A 23913-nucleotide genomic window follows, 5' to 3' on the forward strand; every position below is an offset into this window, starting at 1 on the left:
GGGGGGAAGGCCCCGCGTACCCTATCCAGCCGGCTCTCATCCATCGATTTCGAGTACTCCTTGAGCTTGTACTCTTCCCGCTCAATGTGGGCACTCTCGATGTCGGCTGACAGGTGCGGCATATTGGAGACCCAGGCCACTGTCCGCTCCGAGGCTGGCATCGTGGGGTTCAGTGTGGACGGCGTCTGAGAATGCTGGGACAAGCCAAGTTGGGGGCAAACAGGGCAGATGAGTAGGGGAAGGCAGGGTGCCATTTAGAAAGAGAACACAGCCAAAGGAGGTTGTCCCATGTTCCCCTGCTGCAGCCTTATCACCCTGAATGCTACAGTGGTGACTCAGCATGTCTGCCCTCTAAAGAGACAGTGCTATGAGGGCGGGGACCTTAGCCTGGCATTCAGGCCGTATCCACAGTGCCTAGAACAGCGTACAGGCACCCCCCCACACACACTTGTTTAATGAATGAAAGGAGATGAAGAAATTTTAAATTCAGACCATAGACTGTCCCCCCTCCCCCACCCTCCACCCCATTCTTTCTTCCCTTCCTGCTCTTTGCCCACTCCCACCTTCCACCTGCCCTCACCTACCTGCTTGGTGATGGAGGGCTTGAGCCCCCCACCCCCTCCGCCACCGCTGCCCCCGCTGCCCCCAATGCTGCCCTCCTTGCTGAGGCTCTGTTGCCGTGGGCGAGCGGGGCCGTAACTCGGCTCTGGGGACTGCAACAGATTCCCGCTGGACGGCCGGGGTTTCTGAGCAGCGCTGACTGTCAACTGCTGGGACTTGCCCCTCTGCAAAGGAGGCGGCTGGCTTCCGCCACCCCCGCCACTGCCCCCACTGCCCCCACCTCCAGGCCCTGAGGGGGCTGGCCTCTGGGGACCAATGGTGATCTGGGGAGGGGACAACATGTGCTGCAGGTTGTCCTGGAGTGAGAGCTGCCGACGGGTGAAGTCAGTGCCAGAGGGTCCAAACTCATCACTGTAGCTGTGGCTGTGAAGGATGGAGGCTGCGGGGGGCTTGGGGACCCCTGAGGAGAGATCCTCACTCTTGCTATAGCCATGGAACGGGGCGAAGGTGTCCCCAGGGGGCTCTCCACCTCGGTGGTGGTGATGGTGGTGGTGATGGTGATGGGAGGAGGGTGGGGCATGGCCACCGCCCCCTCCATGGCCTGCTGGGGGGCCTGGCCCATCGGCAGCCATGTGGAAGAGAGGGTTCTGGAAGGACAGGGGGATGCGCAGTTGCTGAGCAGGGACACCGTCCGTGGTGACACCCATCTGGCTGAGACGCATGCCAGCTGCTGTGATGGACGAGCCACTCCCCTGCGAGAGGCGTCCAGGAGGTGCGGGCCGCAGCCCCAAGGCTGCCGTCAGAGAGGCCTGGCTCGAGTGCAGCAGGTCCCCAACAGCTGCCAGGTTGGAGACGCTGCTGCTGTTGAGGCGGCCGCCAGGCCCATCGCCCTGCAGGTCCAGCATGGACACACTCTTGTTGACGCTCAGCATCTTCTGCTCTGGCTCCGTGATGTCTGAGCTGCTCGTGCAGTACGCTGGCGAAGAGCGTGCCAGGGGTGGACGGCTGACATAGAACAGGTCTTTACCCCCACCCGGTGGTGGTGGGGGCGGCTTCTCCTTGGTTGGGGAGGGGAGGCGAGCCATGTCCATGGAGCTGTCAGAAGGGAAGGGGCACACAAGCAGGAGGTAAGGCCAGGGCTGCTGCGGTCTGGCACAGGCCTTGAGGTGAAAAATGGGACCCACGAGGGAAGGGCTGCGAGCTGGCGGCGGCAGCCCTGAGGAAGGCAGGTGGGCCAAGGGAAAGGACGAGGCCCCTCTGGGAAGGGCTGAGGCCCAGAGGAGGGGAGAGGGGGGCAGAGAGGAGGGATGAGGGGCAGGTCTGGGCAGATGTGGAGGAAATGAGGTGCGCCGAGAAGGAGAGAGGAGGAGGCCGAAGGCCGGCGGAACGGGAGGGAGCCGACAGGAGAGGAGAGGAGGGCGGGGGAGGGGAGAGCCCCTCACCTGTTGAGGCCTCGAGCCATGAAGGACTGAAGGTCGATGGAGCTGGAGAGAGATGGAAAGAGGGGCGAGCACAGACAGAGAAGGAGAGAGGCGTGGACGAATGGAAGGCGCGGCAGGAATGGTGGGTTGGGTATGGCATCATGGAGGGAGAGACACGGGCAAAGGAACAAGTGGGGTGGTCATCAACATAATCAGCAGCCGAGGCCCACGTGTGGTGTATGCCCCCTCCCCATCGGAATGGGTGCTGGGGCTTGGGAGGTCCCTAGGCTTCCAAGTGTTTCTCGTCCCAAGTGCCGGATCCCGGGGAGGACACAAGTATTTGGCTATTTGGACACCACGTGGCTGAACCAGTACGTAATGTCTGAACTTCTGCCTGGGGACAAGCAGGGGTGAGTAAAGGGACAAAGCACGTGAGTCTTGCAGCGGGGATCCCCGAGGTTTTCAACTAAGCTGGGAGCAGGAGGAACCTGGCACTGCACCTGGGTGCTCACCAGCCTCCCTACCACTTTCCCCAGAGAACCTGCTTCTTTTTACTTTCTTTTAGGTCTGAGAGAGATGCACGTGGGGCACAGGGAGGGGTATGCAGAACAGGAAAGACAGGGCTCCCGGGGGTCCAGGGTGCTCACCTGTTGAGGTCCCGCATCATGTAGCCCTGCATCTCGGCTGACGGTCCCCGCAGCACCACAGGTTGAGGCCGGGGCCGCTCACTCTGGCGGCTCGGCTGCCTTTGGATGTTGGGGTTCCTCAGAGCTGTGCTGATGTCATTGAGGAGCCGGGGCAGTGGGCCGAGCTTCAGCAGGGCTTCCTGAAAGGGTGAGACTGTTACATGGGGCTAGGGGCTAGCCCCAAGAGGGTCGCAGAGGATGCAGGGAGAGGGTGTCTGAGCTGGGGAGGGGTGGCGTGCAGAGGGTAGTTTCTCGGGGCATGGGAGCCACTGGAGGCATCTGGGGACGGGGCGAAGGGGGCATGTGCTGACCTTGCTGAGCTGGGGCAGCACCTCCCAGAGCAGGGCATGCAGTGTGGAGAGCTCTCGGCCCAAGTCGATGTAACCCTCAAAGCTGCTGCTGTTGGTCAGCGTGTCCAGGTTAGAGATCTCGTATAGAAACTGCTGCATGGAACCCCACTCCAGCTCCAGGAACTCATTCATGAATCCCAGGAAGTCCTCCTTTGAGGTAAACCTGACCAAGGGATCCCGAAGGCAGAGGTCACACACTTACGCAAGGCCTCACGCCCACCCATCTAGGGTCTCCCTCCGAGGGCCTCAGGAAGCGTCCCTCACTTGGAAAAGTTGGCCAGGTTCTGGATGACCTTGGCGATGAGGGTAAGGGTTCGTGAGGTCTGCTCATCCGGGTACTCTTGCATGAGCCCAAAGAGACTGGGCGACATAATGGCTGGGCAGAGGAAGCGCAGGAAGAGCGAGGCGCTGATCAGCCTGTCTGCGATGTCCTCCCGGCCCCGCTCTGCGCACCGCAGCCGCCAAGACGCAAACACCTCCTTCAGCTCCCTCGGGAACACGCTGAGGGGAAGGGGTGGGAAGACAGAGAGAGAGAGAGAGAAAGAGAGAGACCGGGACTGAGCCCCAGAGACCCTCAGCTTCCAGGGAACATGCTGAGGGGGGTGGTAGGAGGTGAGGGTGTGGAAACAGAGGTGAGAGAGACAGGGAAGCAGGGACGGGGGAGGAAGACGGAAGGCTGCCGGAAGAAGAGGGCCACGGCAGAGGGGAACAGACAGATTTGGGAGAGAGAAATGGAGTGGAGGGGGCAGGGGGGCGAGAAGTGGAGGGGAGAGAGACAACGTGGGAGAGAGACGGAGGGGTGTGTGAGAGAGACAAGGAGAGGGAGGAGAAGAAAAACAGACACGGGGAGAGACAGAGATGGGAGAGAGATGGAGGGTCACTTGAGGTACAGGGAGCTCGGACCCCCCAACTCTTCTGGATTCCAGGGATATGGGGATGGAGGTGCCCCAGGCATGATCCCCAGTCCCTGGAATGGCTCAGAGCTCATCCCCACCCTCTCCCAGTTCCACTTCGATGTCCCAGTGACACCTTAAACTTCACTAGTGTAAAACAGAGCTCACTGTCGCCCCCACACCTCCAACTCGCTCCTCCTCCTGACTTTCCCGGTTCTGTCATTGAGACCAATCCCCCAGTCACCTGACTTCCAGCAGAGCCGCCCCTCCTTTCCAATCGGCTGCCAATGCCTGCTTACCTTCCCTTGGCAGCCCCTTCCGACTTTTCCCATCGCTCTCCTGCCCTTGCTCACTCAGGATCTGATTTTCATGTCTAACCCACTAAAAACAGCCCCCAATGGCACAGCCTTTACTCTGCCCGCTCTGGTCAACTCCCTACTGCACTCTGCTTAGGGACTAGTGTTCTCAGTCAAAAACACGTTCTTCCTGGTGCCAGCACCTTTAATGGCATCCCATGACCTACCGGTGAACTCAAACTCCTTACACCTGAGGCCTACCAAATCCTAACTACACCCCCCACCCCACCCAGAAGTCTCTCCCGCCACTCTGCAGTATGAGTTATCTACTCTGTTAAAACTGTTCGAATTGCTGTTCCCTGAAAGCTCCCAGGCCCTCTCACCTGCACGCCCATGGCAGTCCCATAACCTGTCTCTGAAATGTCTTGCTTGCTCACTGTGTCCGTCCATCAGGACCTAACCCAGTCTTCAAAGGCCAGCCCAGGAGGCACCTTTTCCCTGCTTATCTCCAAGGCCTGCCTCATCTGACCCTATGCTGCGTGAAAGGACCCTCACTCGAGACCAACACATACTAAAACGGTTCTGTGGCTTTTAGTGTATCCAATCCATCCCTACTCATTCTGGGGGAAGCCCTCCAGGGGCAGGGACCAGGCCCCATTCACCTGTTTGCACTAGGTACCCAGAACAATGCTTTGCCTACAACTGGTACTCAGCCCTCTTTGAGGATGGACAGATGGATGAACAGATAAACACACAACTTCCCCGACCCCGGCCCCCCAGCCCAGCGTTCCCAGTCTCACCAATGAGAGTTGACCACCTTGCACAGGGCCAACTCACAGCACATCCGCAGGTTGGCCTGGTGCTCTGCCAGACTGGATGCCGTGCACTTGATGGGGTCCACCTCACAGTTCTCCTCAGACTCATACAGGGCACGGATGAACTCCCCTGGGGGTGGGGGCACAACAGGCAGCAGTCATGCCTTTCCATGGCAGGGGCGGGGGGCTGACTGTGCTGAGGGGACTATACGATCAGGTGGTCGGGGCCCTGAGAGAGGTTGGAGTTGGGATGTGGCCTAACCAGGTTCAGTGGTGGATTGGGTATCTGGTAGGTTTGGGAAGGTAAGGGCCTGAGCGTGGGCCATACCAATGGCATCCTTGAGGTATTTCTGACCAATCAGTCTCATATACTCTTCTATGGCTTTAGTGGCGAGCGTGTTCTCGCGGAATATGAGGTGCTCCCGTTCCATGAACCGGTCTACCTCAGACATGGCCATGTCTGAAAGGAAATCCTGGAGCCCAGGGAAATCCGAAGTCAGCCTCAGTACCCAATCTCTTAAATTTGCACCATCCGCAGGCCCCCCAACACCACCACCAAGCCAAGTATCCATTCCCAGGTCATCTTTCCCTGAGGGTACAACGCTCACCTTGGCTTTGCCCGTACTCTGCAGGATGTGGACCAGAGCACTGGCAACTTCCTCCTTGCCCTTGACATTCAGGGCGGGCTCCAGTACTGCACACAGCATCCGATAATGGTTGGTGACGTACTCTGCAAACTCTTTGTACAGCTCCATGGGCAGGATGCTCATTGTCTGGTACCGTGCTTTCAGCCGCACAGCTGGGCAACCTCCTTTGCCTTTGCCCCCTGAGCCACCTCCCGAGCCCCCTCCTCCTCCCGAGCCCATGCCCCCAGACCCCCCACTGCCTGTCGGCAGGGTGACGGGGTACCACTGCTCTGTGAAGTGGCGTCCAGCCAGGGTGGCCACCGGCACAGTCACTAGGCCAACGTAGCCCGCCTTGTCTTTCTTGCGCTTTTTGTCTGAGTCACGGTACAGATGCAGCCGCAGGGCACGGACCGCCGGCAGGTTGTTAAACTCGAAGTGTTCGCCCCAGAAGACGGTGTCCCCCGAGGCGGAGCGGGGCTTGGAGGTGGTACGTGCATACAGCATGTCATCCAGGCAGAGCTCGCAGTAGTACCGCTTCTTGGGCGGCAGCTCCCGGGCCTCTATGATCCACAGCTTCAGCACGTTGTCCACCCGGCGACTGTTGTCCTGGCGTGGGAGGGTGGGCATGGCGGATAAAGGGGAAGGGACAGAGCCAGTGAGAAGGTGGGACAGAGACAGCGACCCTAAGGCTAAGAAGGTATGCTGGACGGAACAGTGTCCCCCCAAAAGTCACATCTACTTGGAATCTGTGAATGTGACCTTATTTGGAAATGGGGTCCTGGCTGATGTAATCAAATTAACATGAGGCCATACTGGATCAGGATGGACACTTGAGCCAATGACTGCTATCCTGATATGGAGAGGGAGATCTGGAAACACAGAGACACGCAGAAGGAAGTCAGCCATGGACAATGGAGGCAGACACCAGAAACAGCGACAAGCCACGGAATGCCCAGGACTGCCAGCGACCTCCAGAAGCTACGAAGAGGAAGCAAGGCAGTGGTCCTCCTCAGAGCTTCAGATCCCTGAAGCTTGCTGACCCCTGATCTGGGGTTTCTGAACTGTGAGAGGATACATTTCTGCTGTTTCAAATGACCCAATTTGCAGGAAGCTGACACACAGGTTGGCTCATGCACTGGACAGAGTCAGTATTAGGATTTTTAAAAATGGGATCACACACCAACAATAGCAATGTGGAATGGAAGCAAATGGAAAAGTTGCAAAAACAAAAAAGTATAAATACATGTAGAGGATAGGACTTCTGGTGTGAGAAGGGCCTGGGAGAGATGACTGAGCAGGGCTTATGGTGAGCCCTGGGGCAAAGCGCTGACAAAGGGCATGGCGTTTGGATTCTGCACGAGTCACATGGTGTCCAACATCCTTGGCCAAGTTCTTTAAGGTCATTGGGAAACGACTGTCCCAGGGGAGGGTAGCCAGGACTGTGAGCTCGCCACACACTGGGATACAGAGAACAGCTGACAGAACTGGGAGCATTTTTCCTGGGAGGAAAATTCGTCTTGGGATGAATACAGATTGAGAGAATTCCTGTGCCAAAGGGACCTTAGAGATCATCTGGTTCAACCCTTTGCCACCCATTTCGTACAAAGCAATCTAAGGCGTAGAGCTGGATTTTGTGTCTTCTGCAGAAATGCTGCCGGCGAGGGCTGGCGACCACCTGTTGGGGACCAATGAGGCATTCCTGCAGAGATGTTGGGCCAGAGCCCTGGAAAGAGTTCCATCAGCTCTGCAGGCCTCATTTCTCTGGTAGGGAAACTGATCATAAGGAAGGGTAGCAGTACAGAAAGAAAAAAGAAATGGGGGATTCAGAGTAACGAGGGTCTCCCCTGCTCGTCCAGCCTCCTCCAGGTGTCTCCTCCCCTCCCAAGCCTCCCTTCCTCCTATGTCCCCAGCTTCCCCGTGGTTTGACCTCTCTATGCAAGCTGTCTCCACCCGCTTCACTTTCCAATACCTTGTTGGGTTTCACTGCCCGCTGTAAGTTCTCGATCCATTTGTCTCTTTCTGCCGCAGACCGACAGGCGAAACATTTTGTTCCTGACGATGTTGTTACCTGGGTGGGGGGGAGGTGGTTGAGGGATGGGGCTCCAGAAGGCAGGTGTCTCCTAGGGACTGGAGACTCAGCACCATCTCTTCCTCCCTACCCGTCCTCCTCTCTCCTAGCCCTAGGGGTTTCCATTTCTTTGATAGCTGCATCTCTAGGCCTCTCTACCCCCACCCTCTAACACCTCTGCCTTTAGCCATCCCCCAGTACCTCGAAACAGAACTCCTGGCCTAGGATGGAGCTGTGCACTGGCTTGATAATGGAATCTTCATCCAAGTTGAGTTCCAAGGCCTCGGCTGCACTGCTAGGACTCAGCAAGGACTCATGGGAGTGCGACTCCTTAAAGCTTTGCATCAGCCGGGCCCTGGCATGTGGAAGGTTCAGGAAACAGAATCAGGGCCCCCCATTCTTCTTATACACCACGGGCTCTAGGATGGAGACTTGGCGGGGAGGCCTCCTGAACCCCTGCCCACAGACCCAGACACACAGGAAGAAACCCAGCCTGTCCCTGGGGAAGGACATGAGAGATGCGAGAGAAACCAGAGGGCTTTACAAGACTCCCCTACTCCCAGCTCGCATCTAAGGGGCTGTGAGGACTGGGGACGTCCAGAAGTAGCTCAACTCAGAAATGGATTGTGGCAGAAAAGAGAGAGAGAGAGAGAGACAGAGAGAGAATAAGGTGGGCCTGGGACACTCCTGATAGGATCTCCAGTGACCCCAGAAATTAGAGCCTTAAAATAGGGAAAAAAATGGAAATAAAGGGCTAACAGCACAGAGGAGAGAAGGCGCTCATCTGGCCTGGCACACGGCTTGTGCCTTAAAAACATGTAATGACAAAGAATGAATGAACCAGGTAAGAGCACTAAGTTTCAGCAGAAAGAGAAAATCATGGGCAACAGGAGAAAGCTGTGGGCACAGAGCAGCAGAAGGAAGATCAGAGACTGGGGAAGAGGAGGAGGTAGGGCAAGAAGTAGCGAGGTGAAGGTATGGGCAGAAGAGGATGGCAGGTGAGGAGGCACAGCTGGACAGACTGAGGAGAACAGAGAGGCAGAAAATCACCATAGGAGAGAAGAGGATGAGGGGGGTGTGGAATAGGAGGGTCAGGCCGGCAGGCAGTGGAGAGATGGGTAGGGCATGAGAGAGTAGAGAGCAGTAGGAATGCGGGTGGGGAGCGCGCGGTGTGGGAGCCTCCATGAAGCTATTTATAGCAGCCTCGTCATCCCGGGCTCTGGCTGCCGTCAGCGCGACGCTCCCCCGGCCCCCGGCGCCCCCCCCACCCCGCCCCCGCGGCCAGGAATACCATGCCCTCACCCCCTGCCGGCCCCAAATCCAGCTCTGGCGACACAGGAGGGGGCAGGGAAAGGTGTGACTCACCTTATCCTAACCTCCCTACCTGCCCAATTCTGGGGGCGGCCAGACATGGGGGAAAGGGAGGCCAGGTTCTCCCTGGGGAGTGAAGGGGTGAGGGGAAACCCAGAGAGGGACCCCAAGAAGCAGACAAACAGCAAGGGTCCCCTCAGCCCCGCCTCAGTTCTCCTTCCCCAGGCTTCAGTCCAGGGATTAACCCACAATAGCCTCTGCGCCCCATTCATTCAAGCTGCATCCCGGTCCCAGCCTCCCCTCCATTCACGAAGCCCCTGAGCCCTCACCTTCATGCTCGAATATCAGCCACCCCTGGCCCCACTCCTCTACTTCTGGCCCCTCCCTCCTGCCCTCTCCCACCACCCCCTGCCCCCTACTCCCTGCTCTGGATTTCTTCACTGTGCCCCCAGGCAAGCTCCGCCACTCCTCCCCTGCCCTTCGGGACAGCTCCTTGGATCCTGGGCTGGAGCCCATCCTTTTCTGGGGAGGAGTCCCTCCTTGGCTTCACCTTCATTCTCTCGGCTGCTTCTCTGCGGTCCTCTCCCTGCACCCCACCCCTCTCCTGCTGGCAGAACACCTCTCTCTTATCCTGCCTCATGCCCAGGACAGCCCTCCAGCGACATGAGTCCTTCAACCTCTGCACTCAGGTAACCCCCAACCCACCCCCTCTCACTCAAGAACCCCCGTACGGTAGCCATCTCATCCCACATGCTCCAGCCCCTGTACCGGTCATGGTCAGCACTTCGGAAGCGAGGCAGGATCTGGCGAAAGCTGCTGGTCCGGTCAAGTTTGGGTTGTGACTTCGTGCGTTTGATGGAGCTTTTTAGCCGCCGGCTCAGGAAGCCTTGCTGGGGGGGAAATGGGGATGGGGTGGGTTGGGGCAGGGTCAGTTCCACCTGCTCATCCCTGAGCTGGTACAAAGTCCCGGAATAAGGTGGGATGGGGGAGAAAAGGAAGTCTAGAGGCGAGGAAAGGGGGCTAGGAACCCTGATACCAGTTCGTCTTCCTGGCTTCCACGGGTGTGGAGCACACACACACACACACACACACACAGCAGCTTGGAGAAGGTGGGAGGGCTGGTCCGAGAAGCAAGGGGGCAGAGCCAAGTAGGGGGAAACAAAGAGGTAGGGAGACACTCACAGAATCTCTCCCTCCTACCCCTGCCACAGGATCCTGAGGCTCCAGCTGGGGCTGGGGGGGGGGGGCCCAGCTGAGCCACATCTGGCAGGGCTTTCACTCACTCACCGAGGGCCGGAAGGGCGCAGCGGGGGCGGCCTCCATGCTGTACTGCTTCCCCCCTGGGACACTCTTCCTCCTCGAGCGACCCAAGTGGTATTCTGGATGGGGGGAAAGGGCCCAAAGGGGAGTCGGGGAGGAGGCTCAAGTGGGGCTGCTATCCCAGGGTTGCACCCCTGGTCCCACTGGATTCCCCCACCACCCCCTGCCCCTCAGCTCCGACCTCACCTACCCCCCGGAAAGCAGCAGGAAGAGCAGCGGCGGCGAAGAGGCTGACGGTGGGAAGGAGGGGGCAAGGAACCCGAACCGGAGCCCCCCGAGGGGGACGGGGTGGGAGGCCTTAGGCCCATGACTGGGGCTGGCAGTCAGCAGTGGGGCATGGCTGAAAGGCTCAGTAAACCCCAATAATGCAGGATACCAAAGGTCCAGGGAGGCTAGGTCTCTGGTGCCCCCCACCCCCCCAGGAGGGACTAGCTGGGGGGGAAAGATGGGTTAAAGGTCATTGCCCACAGGCTGGCTCTCCTCTTCCCCGAGCCGGGGACATCTTCCACTTGCCCCTCACCTCCTGGGACCCCTGCCTGTCTGGAGGACCAGGGCTGCCTCCCATGACCCCCCTCCCTGGCTGGAGGGGGAGGTCTTGGAAGGGACCTGTGAGAAGTGGCGAGGGGAGAAGCCTAGGGACAGAAAATCCAAGGAAGGGACAGATGGGGGCGGGGTGGGAGAAGCAGCGGGCTCCACGGGCTCCACGGGTTCCACGTGCACTGCAGTAGCCGGGGCTCAGAAAGGAAGGGGAGAAGGGGAAAGGGAAAGGATGCAGGGGAGTGGGGAGGGGCTGGGAGGATGGGCAGTGGGGGTTGTGGGGACTCCCAAGTACGGAGAGGGGGAGGAGGAGGAGGAGGGGAGGTGAATGCGGATGAAGCTCTGCCTGCCAAGAGCAGAGAGGAATGGCAGCTCCGGAGGGAAGCTGAGGCTGTGCTGCCAGGGAATTTAGAGGGGCTGAGGGGCTGGAGGAGAATGGAAGTGGGGGGATGCCAAGCTCCGGCTCCAGCTCCAGAATGGCTGCCCAGGCCTGGGCTCCCCCCTCAGCCCCACAGTCACCACTGCAGCCAATGGGGGGGCAGGTGCTGCATCAGGGGCGGGGCCACCATCCCCATGGCAACAAGAAGCTACAGGCTGGGAGGGGGGGACCGGAAGAGCTGCCTGTTAACCCTCTAGGTTCCAAAAAAGAACATGGAGAGCTACAACTACATTTTTACTGTCTATTTCCAAAATTGCAAAGCACTCTAGGATCAGCTCCCAGCTTCTCTTTACCCATGAAACGCAGGTCTGCCCACAAAAATGTGGATTCTGTGACACAAGAACCCTCTTAGTGCCCCTCAGGAACATATGCAGAGCACAGAAACAAACCGAGCTGCTGGGGTAGGTGTATGTAACAACCACAACACAGAAACAGATAACTGTGAACACGGGGTACCACGGATCCGCATTCTGAGACCCCAAGGCCCACACATCCCGCGGCATACATGCTTAGCCACATGTGAGTACTGTCACAGGGAGTTCATACTCGAACCCAGACATCCACAAGACAGCTGCTGATGTGGACTCTGTGGCCGAATCCCTTGGACAATCATGTGGGCAGGACACTACAGACACAGCTCTATAACCCTCAGACACAAACGTGTGCCCCAGGCAGGAGATGACAGTTTAACCCCTGACGTGCATGCGTGGGTACACTAAGATCCTGAGTTCCCTGTATCTAAAAGCACAAACATCCTTCATTCACACGGAAAGTACAACCACAGCCACTCCGATCAGGACAACCTCCAAACCCTTCCCTGATGCCAACACAGGCATCCATGATTGCTGCCAGAGTACAGAAAAAACTAGGAGCAAATGCGTTAATTGTCCATCTGTGTCACACACTAAGCAGTGCACGCGGGGGTTCAGGTTCTCTCATTCCTGTTCCCATTTCTCTGCATTTCTCAGGTAGCACTGCCTCACTCTCATTTCAGGGAACCTGGCTCAGTCATTACTTTTACACAGGAGAACAAATTTGCTAATTGGTTTGCTCGGTTCTTAGAAGGAATATAACCTTACACATATTACCAGGAACTAAGATCCACGAACTCACACGTAAGTCACAGACACACAGGGGTCACAGACACACACGTCTACAAAGACCCTCACTGCCGCAACACAGAGTGACAGAAACAGAGGATACCCTGTTATTAGTGCTGCACGCTGTGACATGTACAGAGAACACAGCACACACCCAGGTACACACACAGAGCAAACCTGAAAAGCACGTACTGTGGTCCTGGGTCTCCATGTCCCATCCCCGCACGATGTGTACACGCATGCACACACAGAACGGCCTCCTACACAGACCCGTAACACAGGCATTGTGCACACACCCACACAGGTACACACCCTGTGTACACACACAATTGCACTCACACACATGCACAGCAAGGGCTTGGACTCCCGCCTCTCCAACGTCTCTAATCTTGCACTCACCCACAGACTCTCCCCCTGCCAGCCAATCCCCCAAATCCCTAACCTGCCCTCTGGCCTTTCTCCCTCTTGGGTACCCAGCTGGCAGCTCTAAGGCAGCCAGGGGAAAGAGGCTTCCAGAGAAAGATGGGGAACGGGGTTGGACAGGGAGCAGAGAAATGGGGAACAAAGCTCCGTGCTGGGGACACAAACCTCTAAGGACAGTCCCTGCCAAGACAGGCCTACTGTGATCCTGCCTCCATGCCTGAGTGGCCGCCCTTGATCCAGCTGAGCCTGACGTTAATACTAATGGGCCTACCCGAATCCAGTGTCTCTCAGATTTCACTTTACCGAAGAAGAAGGCCTGCCTCTCTCTTCCCTCTGTCTCCCCAGGTCTCTGGCCCCTACGTCTCCCACCATCCCCACCTAGAACCCCATCTTCAGCCCATCCCCCTCCTTCTCCTAAGTCTGGCTCACTCTCTCCCCCATTCCCACTCTCCAGCTATTCTCTCTCCCCTTCAAGCCTCTCCCATTCCTCCTTTCCCCCTCGCTCCCCACTTTTCCTCTTCACTCCACTCCGGCCCTTTTCAGCTTTTCAGTCTTCACTCCCCAACCAAGCAAGGGCTCATCACACCTGCCTAGCCCAAAGGTGTCCCCCTCCCCAGGACCCAAGGAACACACACACACTTGCTCCACACACACACACACACACACCACCCACATCCAGACACGCCCTGGACATTCATGCTGGGATTAACACAGAGACTCAGACCAGTGCTGGAACACACATGCACACACACACACCTGCCACCAGGGACACAGAACTGTCCTCCTGCAGGGACACATTCCCAAAGACAGGGGGCTGACAGGAGCTGAATCCCAGCCATGCTTAGGGTCAGAGGTGACATGAATCTATGGCCACCGACTGCTCCAACAGCCCCCTGAGACACGAAACAGGCAGAGGCAGGATAAAACAGGACAGGACATGCTTGCACAAGGCTGGGTGCACGAGGAAACGGGCTCCAGCGTGCACACAGCACCGACACATAGGGGACACGAACACACACGCAGACACACGGGTTGCCCCCTCCCCCGGAGACTCCAAGACCCCCACAAACCGGCCGGACCCCCCCCCCGCACACTCTCAACCCTGCCCCCAAGAGGCCGTCCGACCCCCCCACCCCATCTCCACTGCCCCCCTCTCTGGTTACCATAACTCCCCCCACTCGGAAGATGCAGCGAGAACATGCGGAGGGAGCAGCTGCCGCCGCCGCCGCGGCTTCCCCACCCCCTCCCCGCGCCCACGCACACGCGCGCCCCCGCCCCACGCGCGCGCGGCGCCCCCCCCCACGCGCGCTCCTCGTCCGCCCGGCCCCGCCCTTACCTCGCACCGCCCCCCCGGGGGGGGTCGGGGGTGTCCCCGGTGGGGGATGGGCCCCGCCCCTGCGCGGGGGAGGGGCGGGTGCGGAGGGAGAGGGGGCGGCGCGGCCCGGCTCGCGCCGCCCGGCGCGGTGGGGGCGGCGGCGGGGCCCGGGACGGCCGGGACGGCCGCGCGGTGACGGCCGCGGGAACGGCTCCCTCCGCCGCCGCTCCCGCCGCTGTCGCCGTTGCCCGGGCCCCGCCGCCGTTGCTAGGCGACCGCTGCTGCCGTGGCCGCCTCTGTCACGAGCCCCGTCGCCCGGAGACAGCGCGAGAGAGACGGGGGAGGGGGGCAGAAGGACCCCCCAAATCAACCAGGGCTCCCACCATCCCCTGCTAAGCAAGACCCTTCCCAAACCGCGGAGGGAACGAGGGCTCGCGGCCCCACCCAGCAGAGGAGGAGCCCTGAATTCCAATGCCCCTCAGAGGTCCGGCGACCTCTCCCGGGCTGGAGTCCACCGCCTCAAACACCTGAGCAGATCCGAAGCCCCGGCGACCCCCTCGGTCTCCTGCACATCCTCCATGCCCTTCATACATCCCATGGCCCCCTGATGGCTGCGAACGCCCACCAGCTATCAACTTTCACTAAGCCCTCCCCCCAAATATATATTCCCCTGGAGCCCCTCCCAGCCCCTACCCCACCTCAGTACAGCTGCCTCCACAGATCGCCCCACCGCCAAAAACACGATGCCCCCACCCAAAACACAAAAGACCCATGCCAGAGGACCCCCCCCCCCCCAGGCCTTGAGGATTCGGGATAAGGAGGGTGAGGAATACGTGGGCAAGGCTGCCAAGCACAGGACACATGATAAACATGCTGTGAGCATGTGGCTACTGTGGCCTGGGCACGCACACACGTGCACACCTTTGCCAGACATGGACATGACATAGACACATGCACAGATGAGACAGACATCACACACGGCCTCTGCACTCTACCACCACCACCTGGCTGGGCCTCACAGATGTGCTGCCACTCGCCCCCCATGCTCAGAGGTGTCCAAGACTAGACACACCCCTGCCCAGTCACCCCGCCGTCCCTAGGGCTGGCCCCCAAGGGCAGTGAGGTCTTGGACCTATGGGAAAGCTGGAGGGAGCCAAGGGACCGGAGCCCCGCCGCCGCTGGCTCTCTACAGGAGAAAACTGGAAGCCTGGATCCCTGAGGGGAGGGGGAGCTGGCGGGAGAAGGGGGTCACTAGGGGCTGGAGGGACAGGGACCTGTGTCCTGCCTCCAGGAAGGAAAAGGCGGTGGAAGGGGGCAGTGGCGAGGGGGTTTCCGGGGACTGAGGGCGTCTCTCTGCACCTTGGCTGCAGATCTCTGTTCTCTGCCTTCATCTCCCCTCACTGTTCCCATGGAAACCTTTTAAGCGAACTTCTCAGGAAGACAAAAATCTTTTTTTAAATGACTAAAGAGGGGGGTGGGGGGGCAGAAAGGGGGAGGGAGGGGAAGAGACAGATGGAGAGAGGGAGAGAGTTGGAGAGACAGACCGAGCCCGAGAGCTCTGCAGACAGACAGAAAGGAGATGATGGGGGGTCTGACGGAGTGCCGCCAGGAGCACAGGGGAGGGGCAAGGAGAACCCAGAGGGGTACAGAAAATAAGAGGAAGGGGCCGGCACAATCGCAGAAAATAGAAGCAGCTGAGGAGAAGAGAAAAAGGGGGCAAGGGAGGAGGGAGGGGCTGTAGGCCTGAAGGTCTGGAAGAAGAATCGGGAGCGTGGGGGTGGGGCAGAGGTCTGGGGGGAGCGCAGGAACTAGGTCACTCTCTCCAACATCCCAGACCCGGGGCTGGGAGGGGCAGGGGCAGGAACACTCGGACAGGAAGCCGAAGATCTGAGGAGACTATTTTTACAAGCACCGGGGAAGCAGTCAAACTTCGCTGCTGGAGAGGAGAACGGGAGCGGAGCAGAGCCAGGACCCGCGGAGGCCGCTCCCCCACAGCCGCGTCCCGCTCCGCACGCCGGAGGAGGGCGCCGTCGCCTTTCGGGATGCGAGTCCGTCTCCGCCTCCGCCCGCCCCCGGGCCGCTCCCTCCGTTCCCCCGGCGCCCCCGCCAGCCCCGTCCACCTTCAGCCCTCTCCCCGCGACTGTCCGGGGGCACGAGAGCCTGCTCGGCCGCCGTACCATGCTCGCCGTGGGGCCGCCCCTCCACAGGCACGGAGACCGTGCGTCTCAGCAGTTTGTTGCGGCTGGACTCGCTCCTCCGGTCCCGGATCAGAAGGGGGTGTATCTAGGGGATGCGGGGGTGTGTCAGGGCTGGGCGGCCCGCGGCGTGCCCCCAGCCCATCCCTCCCCGCCGCCCCCCGCGCCGCGGAAGCCCGGGCCTCCCTCCCCGCCTGGCTGCCCACCTCCGGCCCCTGCCCTTCCACACACTCCTCAGGTGTCGCTGGGCCAGTGGATTTCTCTGCCCCTTCTCTCCCCCAGTCCGCCTCTCTCCCGTTGCTTCCTGTCCCATCCTGTTCTTGTCTCCCCTCATTTCTCTTGAAAACACCCTCTGGAGAACTCTCTCAAACCCAGCTCGGGAGCTGGCCACTTCCTGACTCTACCTGCCCTTGACCTTCAGTGCTTCCATTCGCCCTGCTTCCAACCCAACCTCCCTCCTCCCTTACCCCCTTTCTCCCCCTGAGCCTGTCACGGGGGGAGCAGAAGCTGCATTTATAATCAGGATCCACAGCTTGTCTCCCACCCACAGCCCGGCTTGCGGCCAGACTGGGACCCAACCTCCCCTCCCCCCCAGAGGGCCTGGTCACCTCCCCCCACCTTTCATCTCTTGCCACCACCACCACCCCACTCACATCTCTGTTCAGTTCTTTGCCTAGCCATCACCTTCCCTTGAGCCTCATCCCCAACCCCCCACCTCCATACATACCTCCCTCATCCCTACCAGTGGCCAGCCCTCCCCCGCCCCCCGCACCAGCCCCAGTTCCCTGTGGCCTTACCCACTGCTCATTCCCCCAGTTCCATCCATTCCCTGCCTCCCCCAACACCACACTCCCTTCCTAACTCCAGACTGACCATTCCTCTTCTCCCTCAGCTTGCTGTCCACTGATCCCCTCAGTCTGTCCCCATCGCTGTCATTTCTTCATTGTCCCTCTTGTTCATCCTTACAGCAGGACCCCCCACCCCCGCTGGCTCCAGTTTTCCCAAATCATCCAACCCCCTGGTCAAAGCTCATGGTCATTAGTCAATCACTCCGATGCCTTCCAGTGTCCAAAACCAAGACTCCTCATACCACCTTTCCCTTCAGAATCACCTAAACACTTCTGCTTTACTCTGTGGCCTGCAGCCCCCTACTCAGCCATCTCGCTACACTCTTCAACCTCCTCCTCAGGATCCTTGACCCCCGGTTAGACCTAACTCCAACTCTAGCCGTGCCTCACCACATCATCCCCCTGGCTGTCAGGGCACGTCTCTGACCATCTCATTGCTCTCCCGGGCTACTCTACCAGTCCCTAAAGCTAGTCCCTCAAAGCACCCCCATTCCCTGAATCATAGCTGTGGGGCACCCACCTTTCCTATTTGTATCCCTGTTCCCTCTGATGGACCTTCCATGCTGATCCAACCTGGAACCCACTCTCCCCTGGCTCTCAGCTCTCACCTCCTGCAAGAGCCCTCAGTCCATTTCATCTCCCTCACTCTGACTAGTCCCTGCCCCTACTCCACACCTGCTCCTTTAGACAACTCTCCAAGCTCTCAACTCCCCCCTCCTCCAGGCATCTCTTCCCTTATATTCCTTCCTGACGTCCAACCAGTCCCCGCCAAGCCCTGTGTCTCTAAACCCCATCTCAGGCACCCTGTGTCTCTCTCACTCCATCCGTGCCTAGATCCACCAATCTCTGTCATCTTTCCTAATACTTTCCTGTCCCTTCACAGTTATCCAAAAACAAAACCAAGAAACCGCTATCCCCTCTCTTTTCTCTGGGTCCCTCAACTTCCCCTCCCTGCACTCTGCCCTGTGGTAGGGAAGGAAGTGAGTGATGGCTTTTGCTCAGTGGAAGAAGAGGAGAGGAGTCCTGAGGATCACTTTGGCGGCCTTCCCACTTCACTCCTTCTCCAAGTCCTTCGGTTTCCCTACCCCATTCCAACCGATCCCACCATACAGAGTGGAAACAGTAGGTGTCCCCAAATCTTCAGAGCCACTCTTCCTCCGCAACAATGTTTACAACCCTCAGAGAGCTCCCTGGTCAAGGTCAGAGAATGACCACCCACTTCATCACAACGCAACCCGAATCTCAATGACCACCCTCCTCCCACAATCTGCAAATATTTCTGCTTTGCCCTTTTTATGTCTCGCTCCCCATCATTCTCTCTACATTTGCCCACGCTGCCCAGAGGTCTTTTTCCAGCCTCCCCTCTCTGCTCACCTCGTCCTCATCCAGCATGAGCAGCTGGTTCCCCGAGATGATGCAGAACCGAGGGTTCCAACCAGGACGATCATACGGGGAATGAACGTATTGGGTTCGGTGCATAGGGGGTCCCCGTACATCTGGGGGACAGAGATACACAGAAATGGTAAGGGAAGCTTTCTGCATTTGGGAGCAGAGGCCTAGAATGGCGACAGTCCACAAAGTGGGAGAAGAGGACTCCCTCCACCTTGAGGAGACCACAGTTGAGGACGTGACACCTGGCAAGTTGAAAGGAACAGAAGACAAGCCCATGTGTCTAGGGGGGGAGAGAGGAGGGCAGTGGTGTCACAGGAGGCTCTGCTGACTTGGGAGGGGAAATACAGAGGGATGGCTTAGGGAGGAGAGTTATATCATGACAAAAAGGGTATATGTAGGGGGACAGAGAAAGGTACAGGAGCTCTCCATCCACCTTGGGGAAATGGGAAGGTAGAGGTGCAGCAAAAAGGCAGAAGAAAAACACAGAAAGCTTGGAGGTGGGCGTCTGGGAAAAGGAAGGGCATCCAACTAGTCGCAGAAGACAGGGACTTGGAAGGTAGCACCACCCACCTGTAAGAGAGCTAGAGGGACACTACACGGCTATAGGAGAGAAAGATTTCGTGGGGTGTATGTAGGTTCATGAGATTCTCAGGCTTACACATGTTGAAGAGAGGAAGTTGGGGCGCTTACCTGTTCAGAGCATCAGAGATGAGAAAGGGCTTCCCCTTTCTGCCTCTCCTCCCTCAGTCCAACCCTGTCCTACTTAGGGGAAAGTTCTTAGGGAAGGGAGAAGATGGCTGTTGTTGAATCTGGCTGAGGAGGGGCCAGAGCAGGAGCAGGTGGGACAACACCTTTATTTGGATGAACAGAAAGCAAATTCATCTCTTCCCCCAGTTCCATGCCCAGAGGTCAAAGATTCAATCCTGCCCCTCCCCTGGTCTCTGTGGTCATCAGGGGAACTAATTCCACATATTAGGACCCTCCCCGAGGCACAGTGAGGCACTTGGGGAAGACAGAGTGGAGGGAAGAATGGAACACTCGGGCCTAGGGACATGGGGCGGAGGAGCTGCCAAAGATGAGAGCTGAAGATGGGAACACAAGAGGAGAATAGTCGGTCAGAGGTCGCCCAGGGTCAGAGATGGCCCAGGGACCCCTTCCCCAGCTTTGCTGTTCTTCTTCCCATACCGCTTCCCTGCAAACCTCCTCTGCTTTAACCCCCGATACCACACACATCACAGGAACACAGGAGCAGATCCTGTGGAAGTAAGAGAGAAATCAGACTGGTGACATCAAAGCAATAGAAACCAGGCCTAAGGTATCAGAGTAAGAGGGATAAGAGGAAGAAAATTCAAGTTCTTTCACATCTGTGGGATAATTAACCATGAATATACTGCAGGAGAACTGGTCTTTGAGCTTCATTCCAACAGAATGCTCTGAGTAGGAGTTTTGAAATACCCAGCCCCTTTCTGTCCTCAAATTTACCCAACTTCCAGGCCGGCGCCGCGGCTCAATAGGCTAATCCTCCGCCTAGCGGCGCCGGCACACCGGGTTCTAGTCCCGGTTGGGGCGCCAGATTCTGTCCCGGTTGCCCCTCTTCCAGGCCAGCCCTCTGCTGTGGCCAGGGAGTGCAGTGGAGGATGGCCCAGGTGCTTGGGCCCTGCACCCCATGGGAGACCAGGAAAAGCACCTGGCTCCTGGCTCCTGCCATCGGATCAGCGTGGTGCGCCGGCCGCAGCGTGCCGGCCGCGGCGGCCATTGGAGGGTGAACCAACGGCAAAGGAAGACCTTTCTCTCTGTCTCTCTCTCTCACTGTCCACTCTGCCTGTCAAAAAAAAAAAAAAAATTTACCCAACTTCCAGAACACACTGAGAGATGAACCCTCAGGACATAAATGGCCGTTCCACAGAGCCACAATACCTTGAAATTCTGTCTCAATGCCATCTCAGAGACTCGCCCAATACTGTCTAGACACTGAGATCCCCAATGCCTAGACTCTGAAACTGCAGACATTACAGGCAATGTGCCCCCTGCACTCAGACGCTAGGGACACCCAGAGGAGAACTCTGTGGATACACATAACCCTTACAGCAGGGCTGCTTCAGGCTGCAGCACAGGGAGGCAGGTTAGGCTTCGAGGGGGCACCTTTCTCCTGGGAGCAGGGAAGGACACACAGAACTTAGGTTAGGAGCATAGGAGCAATTCTGGACACACACACACACACACACACACACACACACACAGAGTCTGGACTTAGGAAGAATGATTCTAGGAGGCAGAGGAACAAGGCTGAGAAAGGGGTAGATTTTAGTAGGAGAAAGCCCACAGGGTTCAGATCCCTTATAGGCCCTGTTGCAACCATCAAAACGTCAGTGCCTTTGCACCTCAAATCCCCAACACCCCAGAGAGAGCTAAGAAAAGAGGAATGATGATAAGGACTGGGGTGTTAAGGGAAAGTAGTCAGGTACAGACCTGTGGTGATGAGATGGGGAGTGGGTTAGGAGATACATGGGCTTCGGGACAAATAACGGGGTTGGATCTAAAAGAACAGGAGGCGGAGATGATAGTAAGTGCCTAGGAACAAGGGAGCACACAAGGGACACGAGATGGTAAATGACAAGGGATAGGGCTCAAGTGGACATGGGACAGAGGGAATCAGGAGGACCTAATAGGAGGGCTAGGGCAAGGGAGTCTAGGAGAGGGCAGAGAGGTAGCAGAGGTACAACGGAGTTACCACATAGAAGAGAGCACCAGAGAGGCACTGATACCGGGAAGGACAGAAGGGGGACTCATATAAGGAACGGACACCATATGGGGGGAAAGATATAGGTGATGGACGGCAGAGGAGGGAGGGGGAATGGAAATAAAGATTGAAGGTGGGGGGAGGGGGTAAAAGTGATGATGTGGAGAGAGCAGATAAGACCCGAGGGGTTACATTTCTCTGGTGAAGACCCTTAACGAGGATCGGAGTCTGGGGCAGGATCCCAACCTGGCCCCTACTCCCATCACTAAATCTTGCTTGTACCTGCCCCCCACCCCCACCACACACACATAATTTGGCCCTCCCCCTGCCCTGGCCTCCCCTCCCCCAACCATTTCCCTCTCTCTCCTCTCTTCCCTCCATCTGGACCCTCCATCCCCCCCACTGCCTCCCTCTCTCTCCATCTGGCCCCTTCTCTCCCTCCATCCTCCTCTCTTTTTCCATCCCTTACCGTTCTCTGAGCAACCCCCCCACCAAACTCCCCCCTACATCTTCTTGGCTTCTCTTTTCATCCCAATGTTTTCATCTCCCCCTCTAGCCCCTCTCCTAAGACTCTGTCTTTCTATTTCCCTAATGTTTTTCCTCATCATTCAGCTCCCACCTCCAAATGATTTCTGCAGTTCTTCCCCCAACCCTATCCTGCTATCTTCCTACCTCTTTCTGGCGCTCTCTTTCCCCTTCATTTTTCCCTTCAGCCCCCCCGCAAGGCCTGTTTCCTGGCCCCTCCGTCCCTTACCTACCCTACCCCTACCCCTCTGGCCTCCAAGCCCTCCTTCCCATTGCTCCCACCCCTGCCTTCCCGGTCCTCCCCTCTCCCTCCATTCTAGCCGCTCTCTCCCCTCCCTAGCCCGGGCTCTCCCCCGCCCCCTGCCCCTCCCCCTCTCGCCCCCCCATCTGGCCCTCCCCCTCCCCCCACCACCGTACCTCTGAAGGGGGCATAGGACATCGCGGGGATGCTCCCCCGATGGATGGAGGCGCGAGACCTGCTCATCAGGCCTGGGGGGGAGGGGGCGGGGGGACCGGGGAGAAAGAGAAGAGAGAAAGAGGGGGAGAGAGAGGGGGAGAAGGAGGAGGAGGTGGAGGAGGAGGAGGAGAGAGGAGGAGAGAGGAGCAGAGAGGAGCAGAGAGGAGGAGAGAGGAGGAGGAGGAGGAGAATAAGAGCCAACGGCAGCAGCGGCAGCCGAGAGAGAGGGGGGCGGGGGAAGTGAGCGAGAGAGGAGAGAGCAGGAGGAGGAGGAGGAGGGAGAGACTCTGCAGCCCCCACCCCTACTCAGGGAGACCAAAAGAGAGAGAAGGAGGTGGGGAGAGAGGGGGAGACAGACCCCTGACTCAAAAACACTGAGCAGCCCTGAAAACACAGACCCCAGACCCTGAGGGACCCCAGACCCACGGAGAAGAAAACCTCACCAATTCCCAGGGGTTAAACGAAGACTCAGACACTGAATCTAGAGGAAAAGACACCCCTGCCTGATCTCATTAAAAAAAAAAAAGACCCCAGACCCCCTTGAGAGAGGAGTCAAGGATCCAAATCAGAATCTACTCTCAAAAAGGTGCTGCATAGCGCAGGAATCTTGGACTCCAGACCCTAAGCTGCTGAGTTGAGACCAAGATCTAAACTCAAAGAAAACTGTGAGACTCAGATGCTGAGAGACCCCAGACTCAGATCTCAGACAAAAGAAACTACAGAGACTGAAAACTCAGAGCAACTCCAGATTTAGAGGGAGAAAGGGACAGACAGGCAGAGACACTCAGCTAGCCCAGAGATGAAGAACTCGGAGTCCCAAAACTCTTGCAGAAGAGTTTGCAAGAGCCCAGAGACAGCAACCACTGCACCCTGAAACACAGAAACTCCCAAAACAAAGCCCAGAAAACTAAAGTCCCGAGAAAGAACCTAACAGAAACACTGAAAAGACCCCAGAGATCTCTGAGACAAACTCCAAATCCAAATCCAGAGATCTCTCAGAGATCTCCAAATCCACTCCACCCCCCAAATCCAGAGTGGTAAATATGAGAGGCCCCTGACAGGAGCCTGTGTCATCTGCAGGCACGCCCACCCCATCACTGACCCCACGCCCTGGAGGGCGGGGCGAGACTGGGCAGCAGCACTTCCGTCTGTGCCATCTCCTCCCATTTCTCTGGCCTCCCATTGGCCCCTCTCTCTCCATTTTTGGGTCACAGAATGTGCTTGGGCCCCAGGGAGGTTATGTAGGACAGGTCCTGGCTCCTTGGGGGATGGGGTAAGGAAAGGAGACCCAAGGTTCAGAGGGGTCCAATCCTGGACAGAATAGGCAGACTAGGGGACAAGAGGACCGTCACCACCATCCCCAACCTGCAGCCCTCGCGTCTCCCTTCCTCAGATTCTCCACTCTGTCTCAAGCTTTGAGTTTAAGTTAAGAGGGCTGAGGACTTTCATCATCCTCTATTCCATATACAGGGCTGTGCATCTTTCTTCCCTTGGCTGTTGTCCAGCCATGCCCATGCCCCCTGCCCGGGGACAGCTGGCTTCGCCTCACACCATCGCTGTCCATTCCCAAACTGAAGCATGTGTAAGCCCTAACT

At 58.0% G+C, this 23913-nt stretch overlaps 1 protein-coding gene across 16 annotated transcripts in view; it reads right to left on the reverse strand.

Annotated features, from left to right (window-relative positions):
• SYNGAP1 (synaptic Ras GTPase activating protein 1) overlaps positions 1-22462 on the reverse strand; it is a 31042-nt gene extending 8580 nt beyond the window's left edge. For 3 of the 16 annotated variants that reach the window (XR_007922992.2, XR_007922991.2, XM_017345024.3), the window contains exons 1-16: positions 22279-22460; positions 18579-18700; positions 16339-16444; positions 10315-10406; positions 9796-9917; positions 7918-8071; positions 7618-7716; positions 5631-6254; positions 5351-5495; positions 5008-5152; positions 3283-3519; positions 2980-3181; positions 2630-2808; positions 2004-2045; positions 585-1656; positions 21-194 (exon numbers count right to left, since the gene is read on the reverse strand). Coding sequence is in view for 11 of the 16 variants with exons in the window: in XM_017345024.3 (XP_017200513.2) it covers positions 21-194; positions 585-1656; positions 2004-2045; positions 2630-2808; positions 2980-3181; positions 3283-3519; positions 5008-5152; positions 5351-5495; positions 5631-6254; positions 7618-7716; positions 7918-8071; positions 9796-9917; positions 10315-10406; positions 16339-16444; positions 18579-18700; positions 22279-22345 (3582 nt within the window). In the remaining 5 variants the exon portion in view is untranslated. Of the gene's footprint in view, positions 1-20; positions 195-584; positions 1657-2003; positions 2046-2629; positions 2809-2979; positions 3182-3282; positions 3520-5007; positions 5153-5350; positions 5496-5630; positions 6255-7617; positions 7717-7917; positions 8072-9795; positions 9918-10314; positions 10407-10537; positions 10789-14009; positions 14084-14182; positions 14314-16338; positions 16445-16562; positions 16678-18578; positions 18701-19286; positions 19427-22278 lie in introns of those variants that run through there. The other 13 variants (XR_007922993.2, XR_007922994.2, XM_002714384.4 and 10 more) reach the window with 9 other exon arrangements.
• Between the last annotated feature and the right edge of the window lie 1451 nt (positions 22463-23913).

Source organism: Oryctolagus cuniculus, chromosome 5, assembly GCF_964237555.1.
Source record: "Oryctolagus cuniculus chromosome 5, mOryCun1.1, whole genome shotgun sequence".
Classification (NCBI taxonomy): domain Eukaryota; kingdom Metazoa; phylum Chordata; class Mammalia; order Lagomorpha; family Leporidae; genus Oryctolagus; species Oryctolagus cuniculus.